Source organism: Mus pahari, chromosome 2, assembly GCF_900095145.1.
Source record: "Mus pahari chromosome 2, PAHARI_EIJ_v1.1, whole genome shotgun sequence".
NCBI lineage: Eukaryota > Metazoa > Chordata > Mammalia > Rodentia > Muridae > Mus > Mus pahari.
In genome coordinates, this window is record NC_034591.1 from 89,831,196 (window position 1) to 89,851,059 (window position 19,864).

Genomic DNA, 19,864 nt, shown 5'->3' on the forward strand with positions numbered 1-19,864 from the left:
AGAAACTTTATTATAGGGTTGCAGCAATAGGAAAGTTAAGAACCACTGACTTAAACCATCTTTTTGCCCCTCAAAATTCTTTTTTTTTTTTTTTTTTTTTTTGGGGGGGGGGTGTTTCGAGACAGGTTTTCTGTGTAGCCCTGGCTGTCCTGGAACTCACTTTGTAGTCCAGGCTGGCCTCGAACTCAGAAACCCGACTGCCTCTGCCTCCCGAGTGCTGGGATTAAAGGCGTGTGCCACCATGCCTGGCTAAAATTCTATTTTTATATGTAGAAAAAAAAAATGTGTACAAAAATCATTCAAAGATGAGTCTTAGAATATAATGTAAGCCTGGCGTGGTGGTGCATGCCTTTAATCCCAGCACTGGGGAGGCAGAGGCAGGTGGATTTCTGAGTTCAAGGCCAGCCTGATCTACAAAGTAAGTTCCAGGATAGCCAAGGCTGCTATACAAAGAGATCCTGTCTCAAACCACCACCCCAAAACAAACAAACAAACAAAACAATATCATATAAGACCTAGCACTCTAAAACTGCTAGAGAGAAACCACCAAAGGGACAACACTTCAAAACAGTGGTACAGGCAAGACTCTCTAAAAGTCCCAACACTAAGGTAGGAGTACCATGGATCAGAGGTTTACCTGAGCTGCTTCTGGGATTCCCTAGTCCCTTCCTCCCATCTCACAGTGGAACATGGGATTAGATGCCCACTACCTAGTCTGGCTTTACATTGGTTCTGGAATTCAATTTAAGTTCTCAAGGTTTACAAGGCAAGTACTTAGCCCATTGAACTATCAGCCTTTTTGAAACAGGGTCTGTCTTGGTGCTTTGATAAAATGCAATGACAAGAGCAACTGAAGGAAAAAAAGGGCTAGGCTGGATTGCCCCAAGGGGAAGGATCTACCTGTTTCTGGTAGGACTGTAAGTGTGTACCTGTGTTCTGGAGGTCAAAGTCTATAGTTTTTAGATTGTGTAAAAAGCATTTTAAAGACTGACCTATCTTCCTAGTTCCCCTCTATCCCCTTTTCTGAGACTCATATATCATTTGCTAGCCTGGAAAACATCTAACATGCTTGCTCTGACTTCTCAAATTCTGTGGTTATAGACAGGTGCCACCAGGTCTGAAATTCATGATAGAGATCTTTTTAAGATCAACAGTTAAGTCCCATTTGTAGGAAAACAGAATGAGAGATAATCATATTAAGTACAGCTATGCTACACTCACACAAATATTACATTTCTCTTTCAAATAATATCTAAATTACACAGGTGCTTATGTTCATATATGAGATATGAGAGGAGAAGAGGAATCACTAAGGAAGATGATTGGCAAGAGTGTAGATGGCAGATTAAGAAAGGGCACATCGTGGGGCACTAGATGGCTCGGTGTCACACAAGGGAACTGCTGCCAAGCCTGATGATGGAGTTTGATTCTTAGAACCCACAAAGGAAAGCATATGACTTGTAAGGCTTAATGTCAAGATTTTAAAAATAATATAAACTATGTAATTACTTATGGCTACTAAGCGATTATACTGAGTAGCACACAGTTCTAAAGACCAAAAGAAACCCTTAATTACAACCCACCTTGCCTATTCTTTTTTGTAGTGCAAGAATGATATAGTACACTTGACATGCCCTCTCCAAGTTTGTATTTTAAATTGCAATCAAGGGTTCCACTAGTCACACAACGTCTCCAACCTCGCTTCTGCCTCCTAAGTGCTGGTGCAGGATTACAGGCATGGAACCATGCAGGGTTGAATTCTATTTTTAAATTATTATCTGTTTTCATTTCATGTGCATGGGTTTTTGTCTTCTTGTATGCTTATGCATGTCTAGGGCCCCTGGAGGCCAGAAGCAGCTTTAGATCCACTGTAACTTGAGTTATAGATGATTTTAAACCATCATGTGGGTGCTGGGAATTGAACCTGGGTCTTGTGGAAGAGCAGTCACTGTTCTTAACCCCTGAGCCATCTTTCCTGCCTCTGAACTCTACTTCTTTTTTCTTCCTGAAAACATGGTTTATGTAGCCCAGACTGCCCTGTAACTCCCTCTGTAGACCAGGCCACCCTTGAACTCAGAAATCCACCTGCCTCCCCATCCTGAGTGTTCGGATTAAATAAAGGTACTCACCACCACGCCCAGTGAATTCTCTGTTCTTAATTCATATAGAGAGCAGATACTTTAACAATTACAATAACTCAACAGAGATGGTCGATTTACATACAAATCAAGATAAGGTAAGGTTTTACATACCTCTTGGATAAAAGAGGTGAATAATATGATGGTATGTTGCAAGTGAGGGTTCTCAAATTCCCAGGTAGATGAAGGAGGAAAACAAAAACAAAACAGTAAAAACACAGCTATCCAAAATAAAACTGAAACACAATATTACCCTTTCTATTCCTTATCTCATGAAAAGGTGATGTCACCCTAAAGACAGCAGTCCTTTGTCATATTCATACAATCAGGGAGAGGAGCAAAGCACCATGAAGTCAATCAATGCCCACCTAATCGTCAATTAATTACTGAAATATCTACAACATGTCAGCACATAATTCGGGTTAGAGTATCTAGTCATGCTAGAAAATGTCATGGGATTTAAAGCTGGCTAACAAAGCAATCAGTTTCCATCAAAATCAAGAGCTACAGAAAAAAATGTCTCTCAAATGTTAAAGTAACCTTGTACTTCCTGTACAGAACACTGTGTAAGGCACTCCCATCCCTGCAGACAGTGTCCACTTGGTATCCATGGGGATATAGACTGAGAACCCCACTGATGCCTGGCTACTATATGCTCAAGTCCTCATATGATATGGTGACGTATTTGCATATAACCCACGCATACCCTAATGTGTACTTGAAAGCATTTCTAGACCACCAGTAACATCTGATATGCTGTAAAAGCTAGGCAAATACTTCTTGTATTATTTAGGAATGAATGACCAAAAACTGTTTACAATTATTTTTTTCCTGCCATTTTTATCTGGGGTTGAATTCTAAGATAGATACAACAGATACAAAGGGCCAACTGCACCTGAAGTTACGGCTGCAGTAAGAAAACCCTAACAGAATGATTTGATGTAAGGAAGGATGAAGACACGTCCTGCTTTTGTGGCTGAGCCCAGCGGCCACCTCAGCACCTTGTCTTCAGTGTGGATTCCTTACCTATTCCAATATGTTTCATTTCACGTAGTGTCTGTAAGGCCGGTATCCTTCCAAGTGAGTAAAACTTCCGGAGACCTTTCAATATTGTATTAAAAGTCCGCAGGTTTGGCTTCACTTTCTGTGCAACCATATGTTTCAGTAGATCCTAGGTGAATCCAAAACAGGAAACATTATTTTACTCTAAGGTAATTTGCCAAAATTGTTGAGAAAACTTTATTCTGTGGCTACATGTAAAACAAATTAACACCCATACTCCCAATTAAAAACTATTTGCTTTAATAAGTAAACAGCCCAGCCCACACCTTTAATCCAGCACCTGAGAGTCAGAAACAAAAGATCTCTGTGAGTTCAAAGCAAGTATGGCTTATATAGCAAGTTCCAGGCTAGTAAGGTCTTTTCTTAAAGAAAATCAGAAAAACCAAAAACCATGACTAAGCACTGCCTTGCACGGGAAGCGTTCCCACCCTCTAGGAAAGCCTAACACTGTTACGGGGCTGACATCCTATCATCCACGCAAGGAATCATGGTGTCCATCTGCCATCTTCCACCTAACTGAGATAAATAAAATAAAATAACCTAAGAACTATGGGACTAAAACGTTCTACTTTTAACTTTCGCCCAAAATCCTTTCTGATGTTTTCAATTTGTCATCTCTGGCCAGAACTTTAATACGTACGTCACCTTTGTGACCTACAACAAAAACAATCACAGTGAACCGTTGCAGCTCTTCCTGAATTCTTGCTATATGGTGACTGATGATCAGTGCTTTCTTTTCTCCTGGTAGATAGGTACTGAGTAGTTGTTCCATGAGAGTAATGACGGCCACAGAAATGCTAAATTAATCTTTATTAGTAAGGTAGCTACAAGATAAAGAAGCTGGTTGCTTACCAGTATACCATTCCATTTTTCCTCAAATTTCTCATTGAGTATGAGTGTTTTTGCTTCAATCAATGCATTAAAGGTATATACATCAGCTGTAAAGGAAATGTAACAAAACTTGAGGTTGAAAATTCACCTCATAAAAGCTGAAATTGAAATAATGGTCAGTCTTGGTGTCTTAGCTAATCTCAGAAAGGCCATAGAACTAGTTCTCCACTCCCATTTAATTATGAGCACAAGATGACAAACAAAAACACCCCCAAGCCTCAAAACAACTGGTGCAAAATCCAGAGATCTCACGGAATCTTGTTAAGAGCAGTAGTTCCCAATCTGTGTAGGTTCACATATCAGATATTACATTACAGTCCAAAACAGTAGCAAAATTGCAGATATGAAGTAGCAACGAAAATACTTTTATAGATTGCAGATCACCACAACATAAGAAATGTTATCAAAGGGTTGCAGCATCAGGAAGGTGGAGAACCACTGTGTTAAAGGAAGACAGAAGTGTGAGGGGTCCTTAAACTCACCACTAAGTCTGTTATTTAATAACTCTGTGTACAAGTTCAACGCCTGTGCATAAGCTCGGTGCTGGAGAGGAAAAAGCGAACATCATCAAAGTCTCCCCAACCAGGAACGTGAGCACACAACACAGAAGGCTCCTACTCTTGGGAAGCTTGTATCCCAGGGTAGTGGGCTTCTTCCAGGAGGCACTGGCAATGCCTAGAGACAGTTTCAGTTGTCACAACTGAGAATGAGGCAGAAACAAGTCGCTCACCATCTAATGGGTAGAAATGGGGAAGACAATACACCTGGACATCTTCCAACACACCCTGGAAAGCTTCCAACAAGCCCTCTGCTCTAAAATGTTAGTCTAAGTGGGGAAGCTCAGCTCAGTCTTTAAGACAACTTGGTGCTCAACCAAAAGGACTAGAGTTCTCATTTCCTGTAGGAACTCTGACTCCAAAAAACCCAACCCCCCCTCACCCACCCACACGCTTACATAAACTTAGTCAGATGCATAAATACATAAAACTCACAAAACTTAATGAAGTTTAATGTTCATCCCTATTCAAAAATCTGAAATGCTGCTAAATTCAAAAAATTTTGAGGACTGATAAAAAGACATAATTAGGATCTCATTTAACAGGTTGTAGAGAACATAGTATTACATAAAATGACCACTAAGTATTGTAGTGTATGCCCAGACAATTTCAGAGACCCTGTCTGAAAAGAAGAATTTTTTTTGCCAGGCATTGTGTAACACCTGCAGTGAGACAGGGGGATTTTCGAGAGTTTAAGCCTTGTCTGCTGGTCCAGCCATTTAAGGTTATACAGAGAGCCTGTCTCAAAAAAAATTAACCTTTTCATGTTATGCTTATTGAAAAAAATGTATGAAGCAAATAGAAATCTTGCTTAACACTGACCCCCAAAATACCCAATTCTGCATATATTCATGATCCCAGGCATCTTCTAGCCCTTTTAGTATAGGGGTAGAAAAGAATGAACTCAATGGACCTTCAAGATACAAATAAACAAAGAAAGGCACCTTCACCATCCCTCGGATCATTGTGCAGTAGGAGCGTGCATTCTTCTCTGGCATTAAAGTGAAGATCCTCTCAGCATTGTTTTGTGCTCTAGAAACATCAAAGGAAACATCAACTGGAGGCACAGAGAAAACTAGTGCCGAGTGTCACCACTTTCTGGAAATGTTTTGGGCAATGTACATAACTGTTCTATGACTCAGTGTAACAGGCTATCACTTCGAAATTGGTTAAAGATCCTAAGTTGTCATAGATGTCAGGGCCCTGACCAGGAATGACGAGGAAGTGGTTATTAACATCTAAGAAATACCCAGGTCAAATACGAAGAACAAGATACGCAGCAGAGGCTGCTTCTCTGCCCCATCGAAAACAAAATTCCACAAGGTAACCTCGATCCTGAGTCTTGCATATTCTAGCATGAGCAGTTTTGCCTCTTTACTAGAGGGTAAAAAAATGGTACCTACCTTGTATAAATGTTTCTGTATACTGAAGACCCCATGATATAAGCTAAGATCTTACTACAAAGTCCACGTGTGTGCATCTGTTTGAGTGTGTGCTAGTGCCCATGGAGGTCACATCTCCCAGAGCTGGAATTACATACAAGATGCTGGGAACAGAACTTGGAACCTCTGTGAGAATAGGAAATTCTCTTAACTACTGAGCCCTCTCTCTAAACTAGAATTTCTCGTATTAATGGTAGCCTTTCTTCTCTATATATCCAATCAAATCAAATCTTTAAGAATTAGTTAGGGATTTACATCTCAAGGTAGCACTACTAATTAAACTATACACAGATGAAAAACAACACAAAGTACAACCAGGCCAAAACCTAAATGGATTTCTGTATGCTGGCAGGAGGTAACAATCTTATAAAACATAGTCTTAGCCACAAGTGATGCAGCACACAACTTAGACCAGTCCCTGGGAGCAGAGGTAGGAACGGCCCGCGTTTGAGGCTGGCCTGGGCTATATAAGTGGAATCTTAAAGAAGTAACCGAGAAACCAGGTATAGTGGCACACACTACTAATCCCAGCACTCAGGAGTCACAAGGATCTCTGGGTTTGTTGGTAACCTCTTCTACATAGTGAGCTCCAGGACAACCAAGACTACAGAGTCTCTATACCATGAAACAAAACAAAAAAGGCAAAAGGTATAAAATATAAATATACAAAGACAGATTGTGGAATACATCTGTAAAATGAACAAAATAAGTCTCTATTTTAGAACATTTTATGGGATTGCAACTCCAGAGGACAATGTAGCATATTTTTCATGTACTGTAAAATTCCCATAACACAAGGCTTCCATGTTTAACATACTTCCAAGGACCGGACTCTATCTTGGATGTTTGATCATTTTCCTCTGTAGCTTCCTCCTAGAACAGATGAAATAAAAGGTAAGACAATGCTTCCTTGCAAGCTACTTAAAAAAAAAAAAATCATTAAAAAACAAACAAACAAAAAAAAACCTTAAATGTCAGATCATCAAAAGGCAAAGGAAACCCCCAATGTTCACACCCACAGTGAATTCCTATAGTGTGAAAATTAGTGCACACTGAGGACGTTAGATTTGTCACCTTTGTTTTATCTCCAGATGATCACACATTTAAAATCTGACCAGGCTGGCCTCAAACTCAGAGACCTGCCCCTCTGCCTCTGTGCTGGGATTAAAGGTATGCCAGCATAATCAGCAGTGAGTAGCTAGGCCTAAGAAGGAGCCTACAAGCCAGCTACTTGGGAGGCCAAGGCATGTGGAATTAATTGAATTTAAAGCTAGTCTAAGCTAGATCTTTATTTCAAAAACCAAACCAACCAGCCAAACAAAAGAACAGGGTTGGGCATGGTGACGCACCTTTAATCCCAGCACTTGGATGGCAGAGGCAGGCAAATCTCAGTGAGTCTCAAGTCAGCCTGGTCTACAGAGTAAATGCCAGGACAGCCAGGGCACAGAGAAACTTTGTTTCATAAAACAAAACAATCAACAACAAAAAATTTCCAAAACAAAAAACCATCCACAAAAGTGGGGGAAGTAGAGACAGTTTCACAATTCAGTACTTGCCTACCATATGGAGGGCCTAGGTTCACCTCCCCCCAAAGTATGTGGAACATAAGCACACCGAAGTTCTACTCAGCTATAAAGTTGACAATTATGTCATTTCTAAGAAAACCCGGTGGAACTAGAGATTATCTATAGATTAAAAAATCAGATGTTGCTTGCTTTTTCTCACCTGTACAATCTCCTAAAACATATACATCCTAAAGACAAAGTAGAAAGGGATAAAGTGGGAGGATGAAAAAGACCACTAGAGAAAGGAGAAGGGAGTATGATAAAAATACATTACATATAGGTATGAAATTGTCACAACAAAACACACTATTTTGTATAATACACATTGATTAAAAGTGACTAGAAAACAAGTTCATGTGTCCCTATCATGTTTACAGAAGGCTACTACTGGGCTGGTGAGATGGCTCAGTGGGTAAGAGCACCCGACTGCTCTTCCGAAGGTCCTGAGTTCAAATCCCAGCAACCACATGGTGGCTCACAACCATCCGCAATGAGACATGACTCCCTCTTCTGGTGTGTCTGAAGACAGCTACAGTATACTTACATATAATAAATAAATAAATCTTTAAAAACAACAACAAAAAAAGGCTACCACTGAGCCACCTCAGTATAGAACTTTTTAGTACTATGATACGACACAAAACCCTAACCCACTGAGAAAATACTATTTTAGAAACAAAAAAGCCAAGTTTTTAATTTTTTTTTACCAAGTTTTCCAAATGTTCAGTTTGTTGAAAAGGATAGTCAGCTGGGGGCTCTTGGTCACCATAGTAACACAATAAATCCAAAAGACTATTAGTTGTTTCAAGAGACACTGTGGTTCCTATGGTTAGGAGAAAACAAACAAACAAAAAAACAAAGAAATGTTTCAAACACCCAAAGCCTCTTGAATGAAACACCTCACTTTTTTCTATTGATGGTGGCTTATTTGGCTCCATACTTAATCCCTACTACCACGTTACCAATTAGCACATAATGTATGATTGCTTTGTGCTGATTCTGTTACCCAGCCCCCCACTGGCTGGTTTTGTGTATCAACTTGACACAAGCTGGAGTTATCACCAAGAAAGGAGCCACACTTGAGAAAATGCCTCCATGAGGTGCAGCTGTAAGGTGTTTTCTCAATTAGTGATCATGGAGGGAGGGTCAAGCCCATTGTGGGTGGTGCCATTCCTGGACTGGTAGTCTTGGGTTCTATAAGAAAGCAAGCTGAACAAGCCAGGGGAAGCAAGCCAGTAAGTAACATCCCTCCATGGCCTCTGCATCAGCTCCTGCTTCCTGAGCAGCTTGAGGTCCAGTCTTGACGTCCTTTGGTGATGAACACCACGTGGAAGTGTAAAACCTTTCCTCCCCAACTTGCTTCTTGGGCATGATGTTTTGTGCAGGAAGAGAAACCCTAAAACACCCCCTGTAAACTGTATTTCTGAATACGTTTGGCATAAGATTCAGGCTGTACAAGACCTCTTGACAACAGATTTCCTATCTTCTTTATTTTCTGATCCTTTGGTCACTCCTCTCTGGAACCTATCACTTAAGGACAAGCTGCTGGTCCACATCAATTCTCAATTCTCTTACACCTGATCCACTATAATAAACACAAACAATTATCCCAACTGGATTCAGGCCCTCATTAAAAATGTGCTCAGAACTACTAAAATAGCTGTGTAGTTGTAATAACCTTAAAAACAACCTGTTTGCCGGGTGGTGGTGGTGTACATCTTTAATCCCAGCACTTGAGAGGCAGAGGCAGGCGGATTTCTGAATTCTAGGCCAGCCTGGTCTACAGAGTGAGTTCCAGGACAGCCAGGGCCACACAGAGAAACCCTGTCTCAAAAACAAAGAAACAAAAAACTCCAACAACCTGTTTGACTCCCAGCACCTCAAAAATAAGTAACAATAAAACCCACAAAAAACCCCACTGTTCAAAATGTGCTAATTCCCAGCACTCCCTTTACAGAGAGCAGTACAAAGGAAAGAAAAGCAGAGAGGCCTGGAGAGAGGGCTCAGTGGCTAGGAACATTTGTTGCTCTTTGACAGAGGACCCGAGTTCAACCTCCAGAACAGCCACATGGTGGCTTACAACCCTCACTTGAGTCCCAGGGATCCAACACCCTCTTCTGCCCTCCTAGAGTATGGGGTAAGCACACACAGCCAAAACATTCTTATATGCAAAAATATATTAAAAAAATTTAAAAGAATGTTTTTCAAAAGTAAATATTTTTAAAAAAAACCCTAAAAGACTCAATTTATTAAGCTTAACGTAAGTACCCATCTCTGTAATCCTAGCACTCAAGAAACTGAGGCAGGAGGAGTTCAAGGTCATTCTTGATGAAACAGTGTAAGTAATGCCTGCGTGCTGAGGCTTCCAGTGTTGCCCACCATGGTATAGGTATGTGCAGTCCCTCAGTAGGTTTTTTACAGCAGGTGTTACTTAAACACCTCAGCACTAAGTTCACTGCAGATCCAGTCTTTTCTAGACTACCAAGTGAGGAAGAACCCTATCAATCAAATCCCTGATCCCCATTGAACAAGTCTTTCTTTTAAAACATTTCTCTGCGGCTCAAAAGACGCTCAGTAGTTAAGAGCACTGGCTGCTCTTCCACAGGACCTGGTCAAATTCCCAGCACCCACAACAGTGGTAAACTATCCACCTGTAAGTGCAGTTTAGGAAGATCAGAGGCCCTCTTCTGGCCTCCCCGGGCAGCAGGCCCACAAATGATGCAGATATACATGCAAGCAAAACACACATAAAATAAAGATCAAGTTTTCTGTTTTATTTGGCTCTGCCTTCTGGCACCTAATGCTAGAAACAGAGGCCATGTACTTCCTTTGCTAGTGCACAGGACCAAAGTGAATAAACCTGCAGCTCTACCTCACTTATAATTCCAGGGTGAAGCTAAGAGCAGAAAATGAATTATGTCATTATATCAATTAAATCACCAACAACGCTGGCAAGCAGAGTAAGCATTATTTGCCTTTTGACTCAAAGCTAACTGGACTCAAAGCTAACTGAACTGTATAAAAGGGTCCTGTGCTGCAGGAAGGCTCTGACTGAAAAGAGTCACCTGCTTGCAAGAGCTGGTCAAACATGTCCACAGAAGCTCTGACTTTTCTGAGTCTGATTCGTTCCTCCAGGGCAGCTTCACTTACACCTTCAATCTGAGGTTCAAAATACTCAGGCATTAAGCACTAGAACGAGAGGAGAAGTGAATGACTACAAACAGGCCAAGGTAGCAGGGTGAACTAGGCGAGGCTATTAGCCTCCAGAGACCCAAGTAAACTGGCTGTTCCAGTCCCTGTTCTTACACCACGTAACACTTACATCTGAACATAAATGCCTTAGTACAAAATCTAAAACAGAATATACAAGTAAGAACGAGAAGGGCCAGTACACATCTGCAGCCTGGACAGAAGGCTGTTTAGGCATCTCCTTGACTTGAAAATTTAAAAATATTCAAACATAAATATTCACTCCATATTTCCAACTAAGGGTCTCAACCTGAGCTTGATCTAAATACTTTGCTTTGATTTTACTTCATTTTCTAATTTTTCAAATATATTTCAAATGAGAACTCCTTTACTTCAAGTACGAAGCTAGGCACTAGGGATTCTAAGATGCTTTTAAAGGGAGTGCTCCACCCTCAAAGCACACCCATTCTAATGACAGTTAATGCTGTCAACAGGACAGATTCAAGAATAGCCAAAAGGACCAGCCTCTGGATATGCCTGTGAGGAATTTTCTAGGTTAGGTTAACTGAGGTGGATATGTGATTGGGGTCGTGTCACACAGGTTCTGGACTGTATATAAAGAGAAAGTGAGCTAACCACTAGGATGCACAGCTTCTACTCCCATTTCAATTATACTGTGACTAGCCGCCTGCTGCTCTTGCTAAAATTCTTTCCCTACTATGATGGGCTGCATTTCCTTAAACTCTAAGCTGACCTAAAACTTTCCATCATTAAATTGCTTGTCAGGTATTATGTCGCAGCAGGAAAAGCAATCCACTCAGGGCATAGCTAATGGCAGAGAGCTTACAAGAGGGTCTATAGTCCATCACCAACACTAAACTCCCGAGATAGAGACAGAGCTAATTACAGTACAGTGTGCAATGACACCACCTCCAAGGCAGGAGACCTCATGAGGCTTCCAGAAAGCACAGGAGCATAGCCAGCCAAAAGGGGAGTGATGGGCCAACCAATGAGCAGTCTACAACTGCCAGTGTGCCGGTCAGTCACATAAGCTGCAGTATGTGCAGAGTATGGAGGACGGCTTGCCTGGGGTGAGTTTGGGCTGCAGGCAGGAGGAGCTGCCGAGGAGGGCATTTCCCACTGCTACAGTTTAACTGACTGCAGTGGCTGCTGGGTGGACAGACACTGTACAATTCCTGGACCAAGGGGTGTCAGAAGTATGGCCTCAAGCTCCAAGAAGAATGTGGGTAAGACAGCAATGCCAATGAAGTGCAAAAATGACCAAAACAGAAAGTGCAGACTGTAAAAGAGAAACACAGAACAAAGAACCCTCATAAAGACAATACTTATAAGGAAATGCCAGAAGCCATCAGAGGTCCCTGAAAAGGAACTGTAATAGAGTAGAAGAGTCACAGACAAAAAAGGAATTTTAAAAGGTTAGCAAAGGTTCTCACTCCAATATCCGGGGCACTAAAATGGCTAAATCTGCTGTGGAAGCGTGATTTAATTTGTATTTACATTACAATGTAAAGGACACAATCACCTCTCCTTACCGGTATATGAGGCTCAGCTATATCCTTTTGGAAATATTTGGGATATGAATTAATAATAAACTTTGCTGCAGTCTCTCCAGACTTCTTTGCCAATAAAAATGAACGCTACGTAAGAAAAAAATACAAATTAGCACTTACAAATAACTTAGACTCAGGCAAGACTACACCCTCAGCAAAAATTGCTCTCTTTGCTCCAGAAAAAAGAATACAAAAATACAAGAAGTCCCAATTACAAGCCAAGTTACAGTACTTCACATATGTCACTTCTGAGTATGGTACTGATTTCAGGTCATGTTTTATATATACCATAGACACACATTGTTTACTTAAGTGTTAGTTAAGACCTTAATACTAAAAAACAAACAATAAAAACCTTTTTCAGAAACAACTTAAATATTTTTTGATAGAATTAAGATTCAGAGTCTACCAATTTGTATTTGTAAGCTTTTCAAGGTTTCTTGTTTTATTTTAATAATTTAGCTACTTATATAGCCTTATACAAACCAGTAAGGCTTTTAAAAATTACTAGAAAAGTTACCCAATAGTACTCACAGCCTCCATAGCAGAGGTTGGTATGAGGTAAGGATCATCGTGAAATACATAAGGTGCAGCTGTAGGATCCTGTGGAAAAGGCACACACATCTTTTTAGATTTTTGCTAAAATATCTAAGCTTTAATGATCACAAGTTCTGTAAAATAAAATTTTAATTAAGACAGGAAACATACATGTAGAAATATGATCATGTGCCTATACATATATATATGTATATATGTATGTGTTTATATATATATAAAATACACATGTCAGTAAGACTTTCCCCCAAGTTTACACAACACAGAGCTAGTAAATACAACCCCCATGCCTCCATCTTAAAAGGTTCTCTTGTTACTAGGATAGAACCCAGGCTCTCAGACATTAATTAGTAAGCATTTTAGCACTGTGCTAATTCCTCAGTCTATTTCTTAGGATATCAGTGTGCTGTCAGGACTCTCACTGTCTTCAACTCTAGTAAAGGACCCATGAATTAACTACTCCCACTAACAGCTTTCTGCAGTAAGTTTCCTTCACTGCACAGTCACTATGTGCCCATGTGCAACTTTACTTGAGAGTTCCTTCTCCAGGGGCCTGGGAACGGCTAAACAGATCCTGCACTTGCCATGCAAGCACGAGGCAGAACTCATAAGTATGGGATGGGTATGTCAGCCCTCTAGTTAGTCCACTAATTCTAGTGCTCAGAATGCAGAAACAAGAGTTTCCCAGAATACTGGCTGGTTAAACTAGTCTTTTTAGTTGAGCTCTTCTTTCGGCTGAGACCTTGGCTCCAATGAGTCAGGTGGGCAGATGCTGAACAGTTCACCTGTCTGTAAATAGGCACCTGAAATCCACTCGGAACTGTGTGTGTCTCTTGGAAACCCAACTCCCTAACTTCTATAGTCACCTCGCCTCCTGGTAGGGCGTTCTATGTGGTCTGCTGACCTCAAAGTTGTAAGATTCCTGCCTTAGTCCACTGTGCTTCCAAAGATTGAGTTTGCACAACCATGCCCAGCAAAATCTGTATTTTGCTTTTTTGTTGTTTGTTTGTTTTGGTCTATCCTAGAACTCATAATGTAGATCAGACTGGCTTCAAACTCAGAGGTCCTCCAGACTCTGCCTCCCAAGTGCTGGGATTAAAGACATGTTCTACCACACCCATCAAAAGATCTACATTTTGACCAGTGTATTATCACTAGCAGGAAAGACCCATGTCTCAGAGTCATATAAAGACAGCAGCTGTGCATGGTTACCCAATCCCTCAGAAACAAGCACCTGTTTTTTTTTAACTAATTAATTTTTAATTTATTTAATTACTTCATGTCATTTTTAGAAACTAGTATTTCAAGAAGCTTTTCCAGTAATTAAAAAATTAGTATGAGGTGGACCTGGTGGTGTACACCTTTAAAAAATTCTAACACTTGGGAGGCAGAAGCAAGAGGATCTCTGCGAGCACAAGGCAGCCTTGTCTACATAGCAAGTACCCGGACAGCCAGAACTATATTATAGAAAGAACCTGTTTCTAAAAGCAAAACAGTACAAACACACAATTGTCAGTACGAACACTACTTGGGCATCACATCCTAGCCAGTCCTATGCCGGTCACTTCAAAACCTGTTTTCCCACTTTCCAAGAGGGATTGGATTAGTTTTTAAGAAAATTTCTAGCTACACAACATATTAATTATGATGAGTAAAGAGCTATAACAGACTGTTATTAACCCTTAAAATCCTACTTACCCTGTTTACTGTAGATGCAAGTGCCTGAAGAACAGCCACTTTATCCCTGGAATAAGAACCACAAGTCAACCTTTATCAAGACATTCTACTCTCAGAAGACACTAGGCATAAAACAAGATGGACACTTCAGCTCTCGCCTAGGGCCAAGACTTATTTCTCAAATCCACTACAACAGTAATAGGTGAGAAGCAGGCCTGACTGCCAATCCTATCATCTCAGAAGAGGGAGAAGAGGTTGGATTGAAGGTTTGAGACCATCTGGACTCCAGAGCTAGACTCTAACTCAATAATCAAGTGCTAGAGAATAGAGCTTAGAGCTCTTGTGGGGTAGACGCTGAGCACCAGAAGCCTGGCTCTCTTGACAGGTACCCATCCCTCCTTCCCTTTGCTTCCTATGCTCTCTAATACTATTCACTACCCAGGAAAAGGGACTCCCCCTCTCTCCCCATCAATCTACCTTGCTGACTTCCTTCAACCCACTTAGAGCAGCTCTCTGGACTCTTGCTAACTATCCAAACTATTGGCTCTTACCTCTACCCTGGAACAACTAAAGCAAAGCCACTACAGCGACTCGCTTGTATCCTTACTATGGTGTCTGATGTCATATTGTGATCCTACCCAACATGATTTTCTTATCCCCAGAAAAAATTTCTTTTGGGACAGGGTTTCATGTAGTCGAGGCTGGCCTCAAACTCCCTGTGCTGCTGAGGATGACCTTAAACTTCTGGTCCTCTTGCCTTCCCATCCTTAGTGACGGGACAGGCATGTACCACAACACCCAGTTTCAAGCAGTATCAAGAACTGAATACAAGGCTTCAATTGTTCAAGGCAAGTTCATTTTCAACCCTCCATTTCCAGGAACTTTTAAAGGTAGTTTTAAGCATAAGCAGACTAAAACAAAACAACAAAAATAATCAAAACCAACTTGGTGTCACTTGGAACGTGTTTACATGGGTTTCTACGATCCATGTGACCATGAAGATGTAACTAATGCCTTTAAATGTTATAGATAACATGTTATCTAGGCTGTTTCACCCGAGAGTGCTCTAGAGTTCTTTGGGTATCTATGCAAGCGTTCCTTCTGCATGGCTAGCCAGTAAGATGCAGACATTTCTTAAATCTGACCCTGTTTCTGCCCAAATTATTGTTCAAATTTGCTCTTCTATCAACAAATACTTTTGAGCACACACTTTCACTCTTTGCTAATCTGGAAATTGTGTTTCTTGTATAAATCCTAGGTAGACTTCTTGCCCTCTTTAAAATGACCTCATAATCTAAACTAACTTCCTTCATTGCCTTTATCATGTCATCCTCATGTAAGGAAATCCACAAAAAACTAAAATCTGTTCACGTTTTCTATGGCGTTGTGGGATGTGGAAAATCACAGCCTTAAAGGACAAATGTACAGTCTGAAACTCTACCAAGCCTACAAACCAGAGGCCCCACATCAGGGTTCAGTATCCACCCTACACCATTTCTTTATATCTACCCTATACCATTTCTTTATATCCACCCTACACCATTTCTTTTCTGGGGGGTCGGGTGGGGGTGGGAAAGGCAGGGCTGCACACAATAAAAGGTAAGAAATATGTAAACAAAGGAAGCTGCAGTCCACACAAAATTTGACATTTTTTAAATATAGTTTTCAAGTTAATTTTTTTTTATTTAGCCTCTCTCCCCCAACTACATAGAAAACTAAAAGCACTCTTAGCTTATAAACTAAAAATTTTAAAGGCCTTGACTTGCTAACCATTTCTTGTTTCCTAACATTTTCCACAGTGCTGCTGAGGATGACCTTAAACTTCTGGTCCTCAATGATCTTATTACATTCTGCCTTCCTGCACTCTACCTAATGCATCTCATAAGAACTACCAATAGGAAAAAGGGAATTTTTTAATAAATGGCTGGCTTGGAACTTGTGACAATCCTCTACCTTCTGCCCTGAGTGCTGGGACTACAGGGGTATGTCACTTCAAAACACTCAATATATACCTAAATTCTAGCTAGCTATACGGGTAAAACTGCATACATATAGGACTATAAGATACAACATAGGCAGGTGACAAGTAGATTGTAGCACACTGTAAATATTCTTCCTGTGGTATCTCTTGTCATTGTTTTGGACATAGAAGCATGCAAAGCGGCGTCCGCTGGAATGCTGTATTCACAGGTAACCCAGTCCCCACTCTTAGCTCCAGTGCTCTCTCATCCCTGTTCTTGTTTCTAAAGACAGGGCATTACTGTATGAACTCAGTAGGTACACTAGTCCTTAAATGCAGAGATCCCTGTGCCTCTGCCTCCTGAGACTAAAGGAGTATGGTACCATGGCCAGCCACTGTTCCCACTCTTGTGCAGGGAAAACAAATGAATCTAATCCTATTTATACAATGATATCAAATAGTCACTACAAATCAAATTAAACAAAAGTACACCTAATTGTTCACTTATAAGTTAAATGTATAGTTCACACATAAAATTATATTACAAAACTTAAAAAATAACAGCTAACATGGTATTTTTCTATGTGTTAGGCACTATTTAAATCCTTTTTTTTTAGTTACAGTAATCACCTGTTAAATAAATAGCAAAATACTCACCATGTTTTCTTTTTTGGAATGACTATTTCTTCAATCCCTTATATAGAAAAAAATAAAAATAATCAATTTTCTAACAACTCAAAGAAATACAATGTCTTTTCATTTTTAAAAACTTCTATTTCCATTGTTTTAAAAATACCTGTTATATCTGCTCCTTCAACCTTTGGGAGGGATTCAGTTCCAGCATAAAATCTGCATTAAAAACAAAACAACACAAATCCTACCGTTAGCACGGCTCACAGCTCCTACAGTTAGCACTGCTGACTCAGCTCCATGTGCGTGCACACCTTCTGAGCCACATTTTCTAATTACCATGGGTCAAACAGGGAAGACATGGTCAAAACAGCATGTCCAATGCACGTATAGCAGGCAGTCAAGATTGATTGATTCACTGATTTCTGATGTTAGAAATCAAACCTCAACCATACCAGGCAAGCTCTGGATCACTAAGCTACGGACAGTCTCAGCCAAGGTTTTTTAAACATGTAATCTCATTACATCCAGATTAAGAAGGGAAAACTTAATAGCACTGGAACAATCTGAACAGCTGGTCTGAAATGCACAGAAATTAACCTGGGTTGGATCAATTCAGCTGAGTTGTTTTTTATTAGACACTACCCAGAGAGCAAAAGCCCACCTCACTTAAATCCATCAGAACAAAGCTAAGAGCACTGACTGCGGTTTTTATATTCCACAACTTTTAATAATCAACAATGGACTAACAAGTCTTTTAGCCACTATACTCTTAAGAGCCTCAAAACTTATTCTTGTCCAGAATAGAAATACTGGCTCATGACTAAGTTTCAGAATACCACATTCATGGATTAACTCAACACTTAATACCCTAAAATAAAAGCCACAAACATAAAGGTATCATTTTACCTAGTTTAAAAAGTTTTTATTATTTTGTGTGATTGTACCCACGTGGCCACACAGCAACTTTGTGGAGCTGGTTTTCTCCTTCCAGTTTTCCCTACAGTTCTTTCAGACAGCTCTTACTACTTAGAATTCTCTAAGAGAATTCTAAGAGATTTGTCCACTATCAGCTAACTGTTAACACTGAACATAAAAGTTTTTATTCAGTAGGTGATTTTAACTCAGTAGTGTAGTGAATAATTAGCTCATATGAAGTCTTTGGACCAATACACAAAAATAAATAAAATTGGGTTACAAGTTTACACTACATCTAAATGCCTCCTATTTCCACAAGGCCACTGTATGGAGGATGTACAAAGAACTTACCTAAATATTTGCAACACGTCCCAAGCTGTAACTATCACCACCAGATCGAAAGAATGGGGTCAGACGTTTTAAGGCTTTTCTGCTTTTACTAAAGCCTTATCTTATTCTTAGCTGAAGGTTTTCATAACGTTCAGTCTCATAGCCTGCCTTTTATTTGTGAAAGATCTGTTACTTTGCCTTTTATTTTTGGCAGGGTTAAAATGAAGATGGTGGGGGTGGGGATAAAGAAATTTGTGTAGGGGCTTGTAGAGGCGCTCACGGGAATGTAAATGTAAACTTCACGAGAACAGGGGCAATTTTGATTCTATATAGTATTACAACCAACCAACAAAAATCTTCCGAAAGAATTCCCGAACTCGCAGATCGAAACATCAGTAAATACGACTATACCTCGTGTTACCCTTGAGAGCGCCGGGCCTCGACCATGCAAATACCTTTGCGTCTTACCTACTTTCACGACTCTCAGGGAAATGCAAGACCAAACTGACTCTGGATCTCCTTACCTGCAAGAGACCTTCGGTTCACACACACCCATCCCCCGAGTGGTCCGCAGCAAGACAAGCCCGCTGGGAAAAGGCAGGCGGCGAGCCGCAACCGCAGCCGCCGCCATCTTTAGACTCTTCGCAGAGCACGTTGGGAACGGCCTCCGCCTCCAGGGCGAGGGGCGGGGCTGGCTTGGGACGTCTCATCTCCAAGCGGGTGGTCACAAGGTCCTGTCTGGTTAGACTAGCAGCGGAGCGCTCAGTACACTTCATTCAGCTCGAATAAACTTACTTGAAATTCTGTCCTAAAGTCTCCTGTGTAATTTTGTTTTTAAACTGAAGGAAGATTTTTGAGACTGTTTTCTTCCACCCCTTCCCCACCCGGAAAGCAAAAATGAACTCGTCCAAGCCAATCCGCCAAGCCGCGTTTCCCGCACGCAAGCGCAGTGGAAAACACATGGTGGCTCTGCGTTGCAAGACTCAAGTGGCGTTTTCTGCGGCTGACTGGACCTTCTCTCCTAGTGACGGACCTCAAAACTGACTCGGAAGATGCTGGCCTCCAAGCACACGCCATGGAGGCGGCTTCAGGGCATTTCCTTCGGGATGTATTCGGCCGAGGAGCTCAAGTAAGGAGTTAGTGGGATGCGTGTAGAGCAGGGTTGTGGAAGTTGGAGCCGGGAACTACGATTCCCAGAAGGCTTTGAGCCGAGCCAGTCCGGGGCGGCGAGGAGTGGGTGGTCGGGGGCTGGCTGCCTAGCACCTGCTTGCTAGTTGTGGGAATGAATGCGCTTGCTGCATTTTCATCTGTTCATCTTCCTCATTAATCAACTAGTTTTATGTCATTTATACTCTCATTCCATCGCACGCTTTTCAACT

At 40.9% G+C, this 19,864-nt stretch overlaps 2 protein-coding genes across 4 annotated transcripts in view; one reads left to right on the forward strand and one right to left on the reverse strand.

The window, feature by feature from the left end:
• Window positions 1–19,120, reverse strand: part of Ptcd3 (pentatricopeptide repeat domain 3) — a 30,027-nt gene extending 10,907 nt beyond the window's left edge. The window contains exons 1-14 of one of the 2 annotated variants that reach the window (XM_021190709.2): window positions 19,010–19,120; window positions 17,404–17,456; window positions 17,265–17,301; window positions 14,669–14,714; window positions 12,950–13,018; window positions 12,398–12,502; window positions 10,721–10,844; window positions 8,363–8,478; window positions 6,908–6,963; window positions 5,593–5,680; window positions 4,574–4,634; window positions 4,053–4,138; window positions 3,165–3,309; window positions 2,253–2,303 (exon numbers count right to left, since the gene is read on the reverse strand). In XM_021190709.2, the coding sequence (XP_021046368.1) occupies window positions 2,253–2,303; window positions 3,165–3,309; window positions 4,053–4,138; window positions 4,574–4,634; window positions 5,593–5,680; window positions 6,908–6,963; window positions 8,363–8,478; window positions 10,721–10,844; window positions 12,398–12,502; window positions 12,950–13,018; window positions 14,669–14,714; window positions 17,265–17,301; window positions 17,404–17,456; window positions 19,010–19,116 (1,144 nt within the window). In that variant the 5' untranslated portion in view covers window positions 19,117–19,120. The remainder of the gene's footprint in view (window positions 1–2,252; window positions 2,304–3,164; window positions 3,310–4,052; window positions 4,139–4,573; window positions 4,635–5,592; window positions 5,681–6,907; window positions 6,964–8,362; window positions 8,479–10,720; window positions 10,845–12,397; window positions 12,503–12,949; window positions 13,019–14,668; window positions 14,715–17,264; window positions 17,302–17,403; window positions 17,457–19,009) is intronic. The other variant, XM_029535030.1, reaches the window with a different exon arrangement.
• A 308-nt stretch (window positions 19,121–19,428) lies between these two features.
• The window catches only part of Polr1a (RNA polymerase I subunit A), a 65,505-nt gene continuing 65,069 nt past the window's right edge, over window positions 19,429–19,864 (forward strand). For both annotated transcript variants that reach the window (XM_021189950.1, XM_029534879.1), the window contains exon 1: window positions 19,429–19,614. In XM_021189950.1, the coding sequence (XP_021045609.1) occupies window positions 19,538–19,614 (77 nt within the window). In that variant the 5' untranslated portion in view covers window positions 19,429–19,537. The remainder of the gene's footprint in view (window positions 19,615–19,864) is intronic.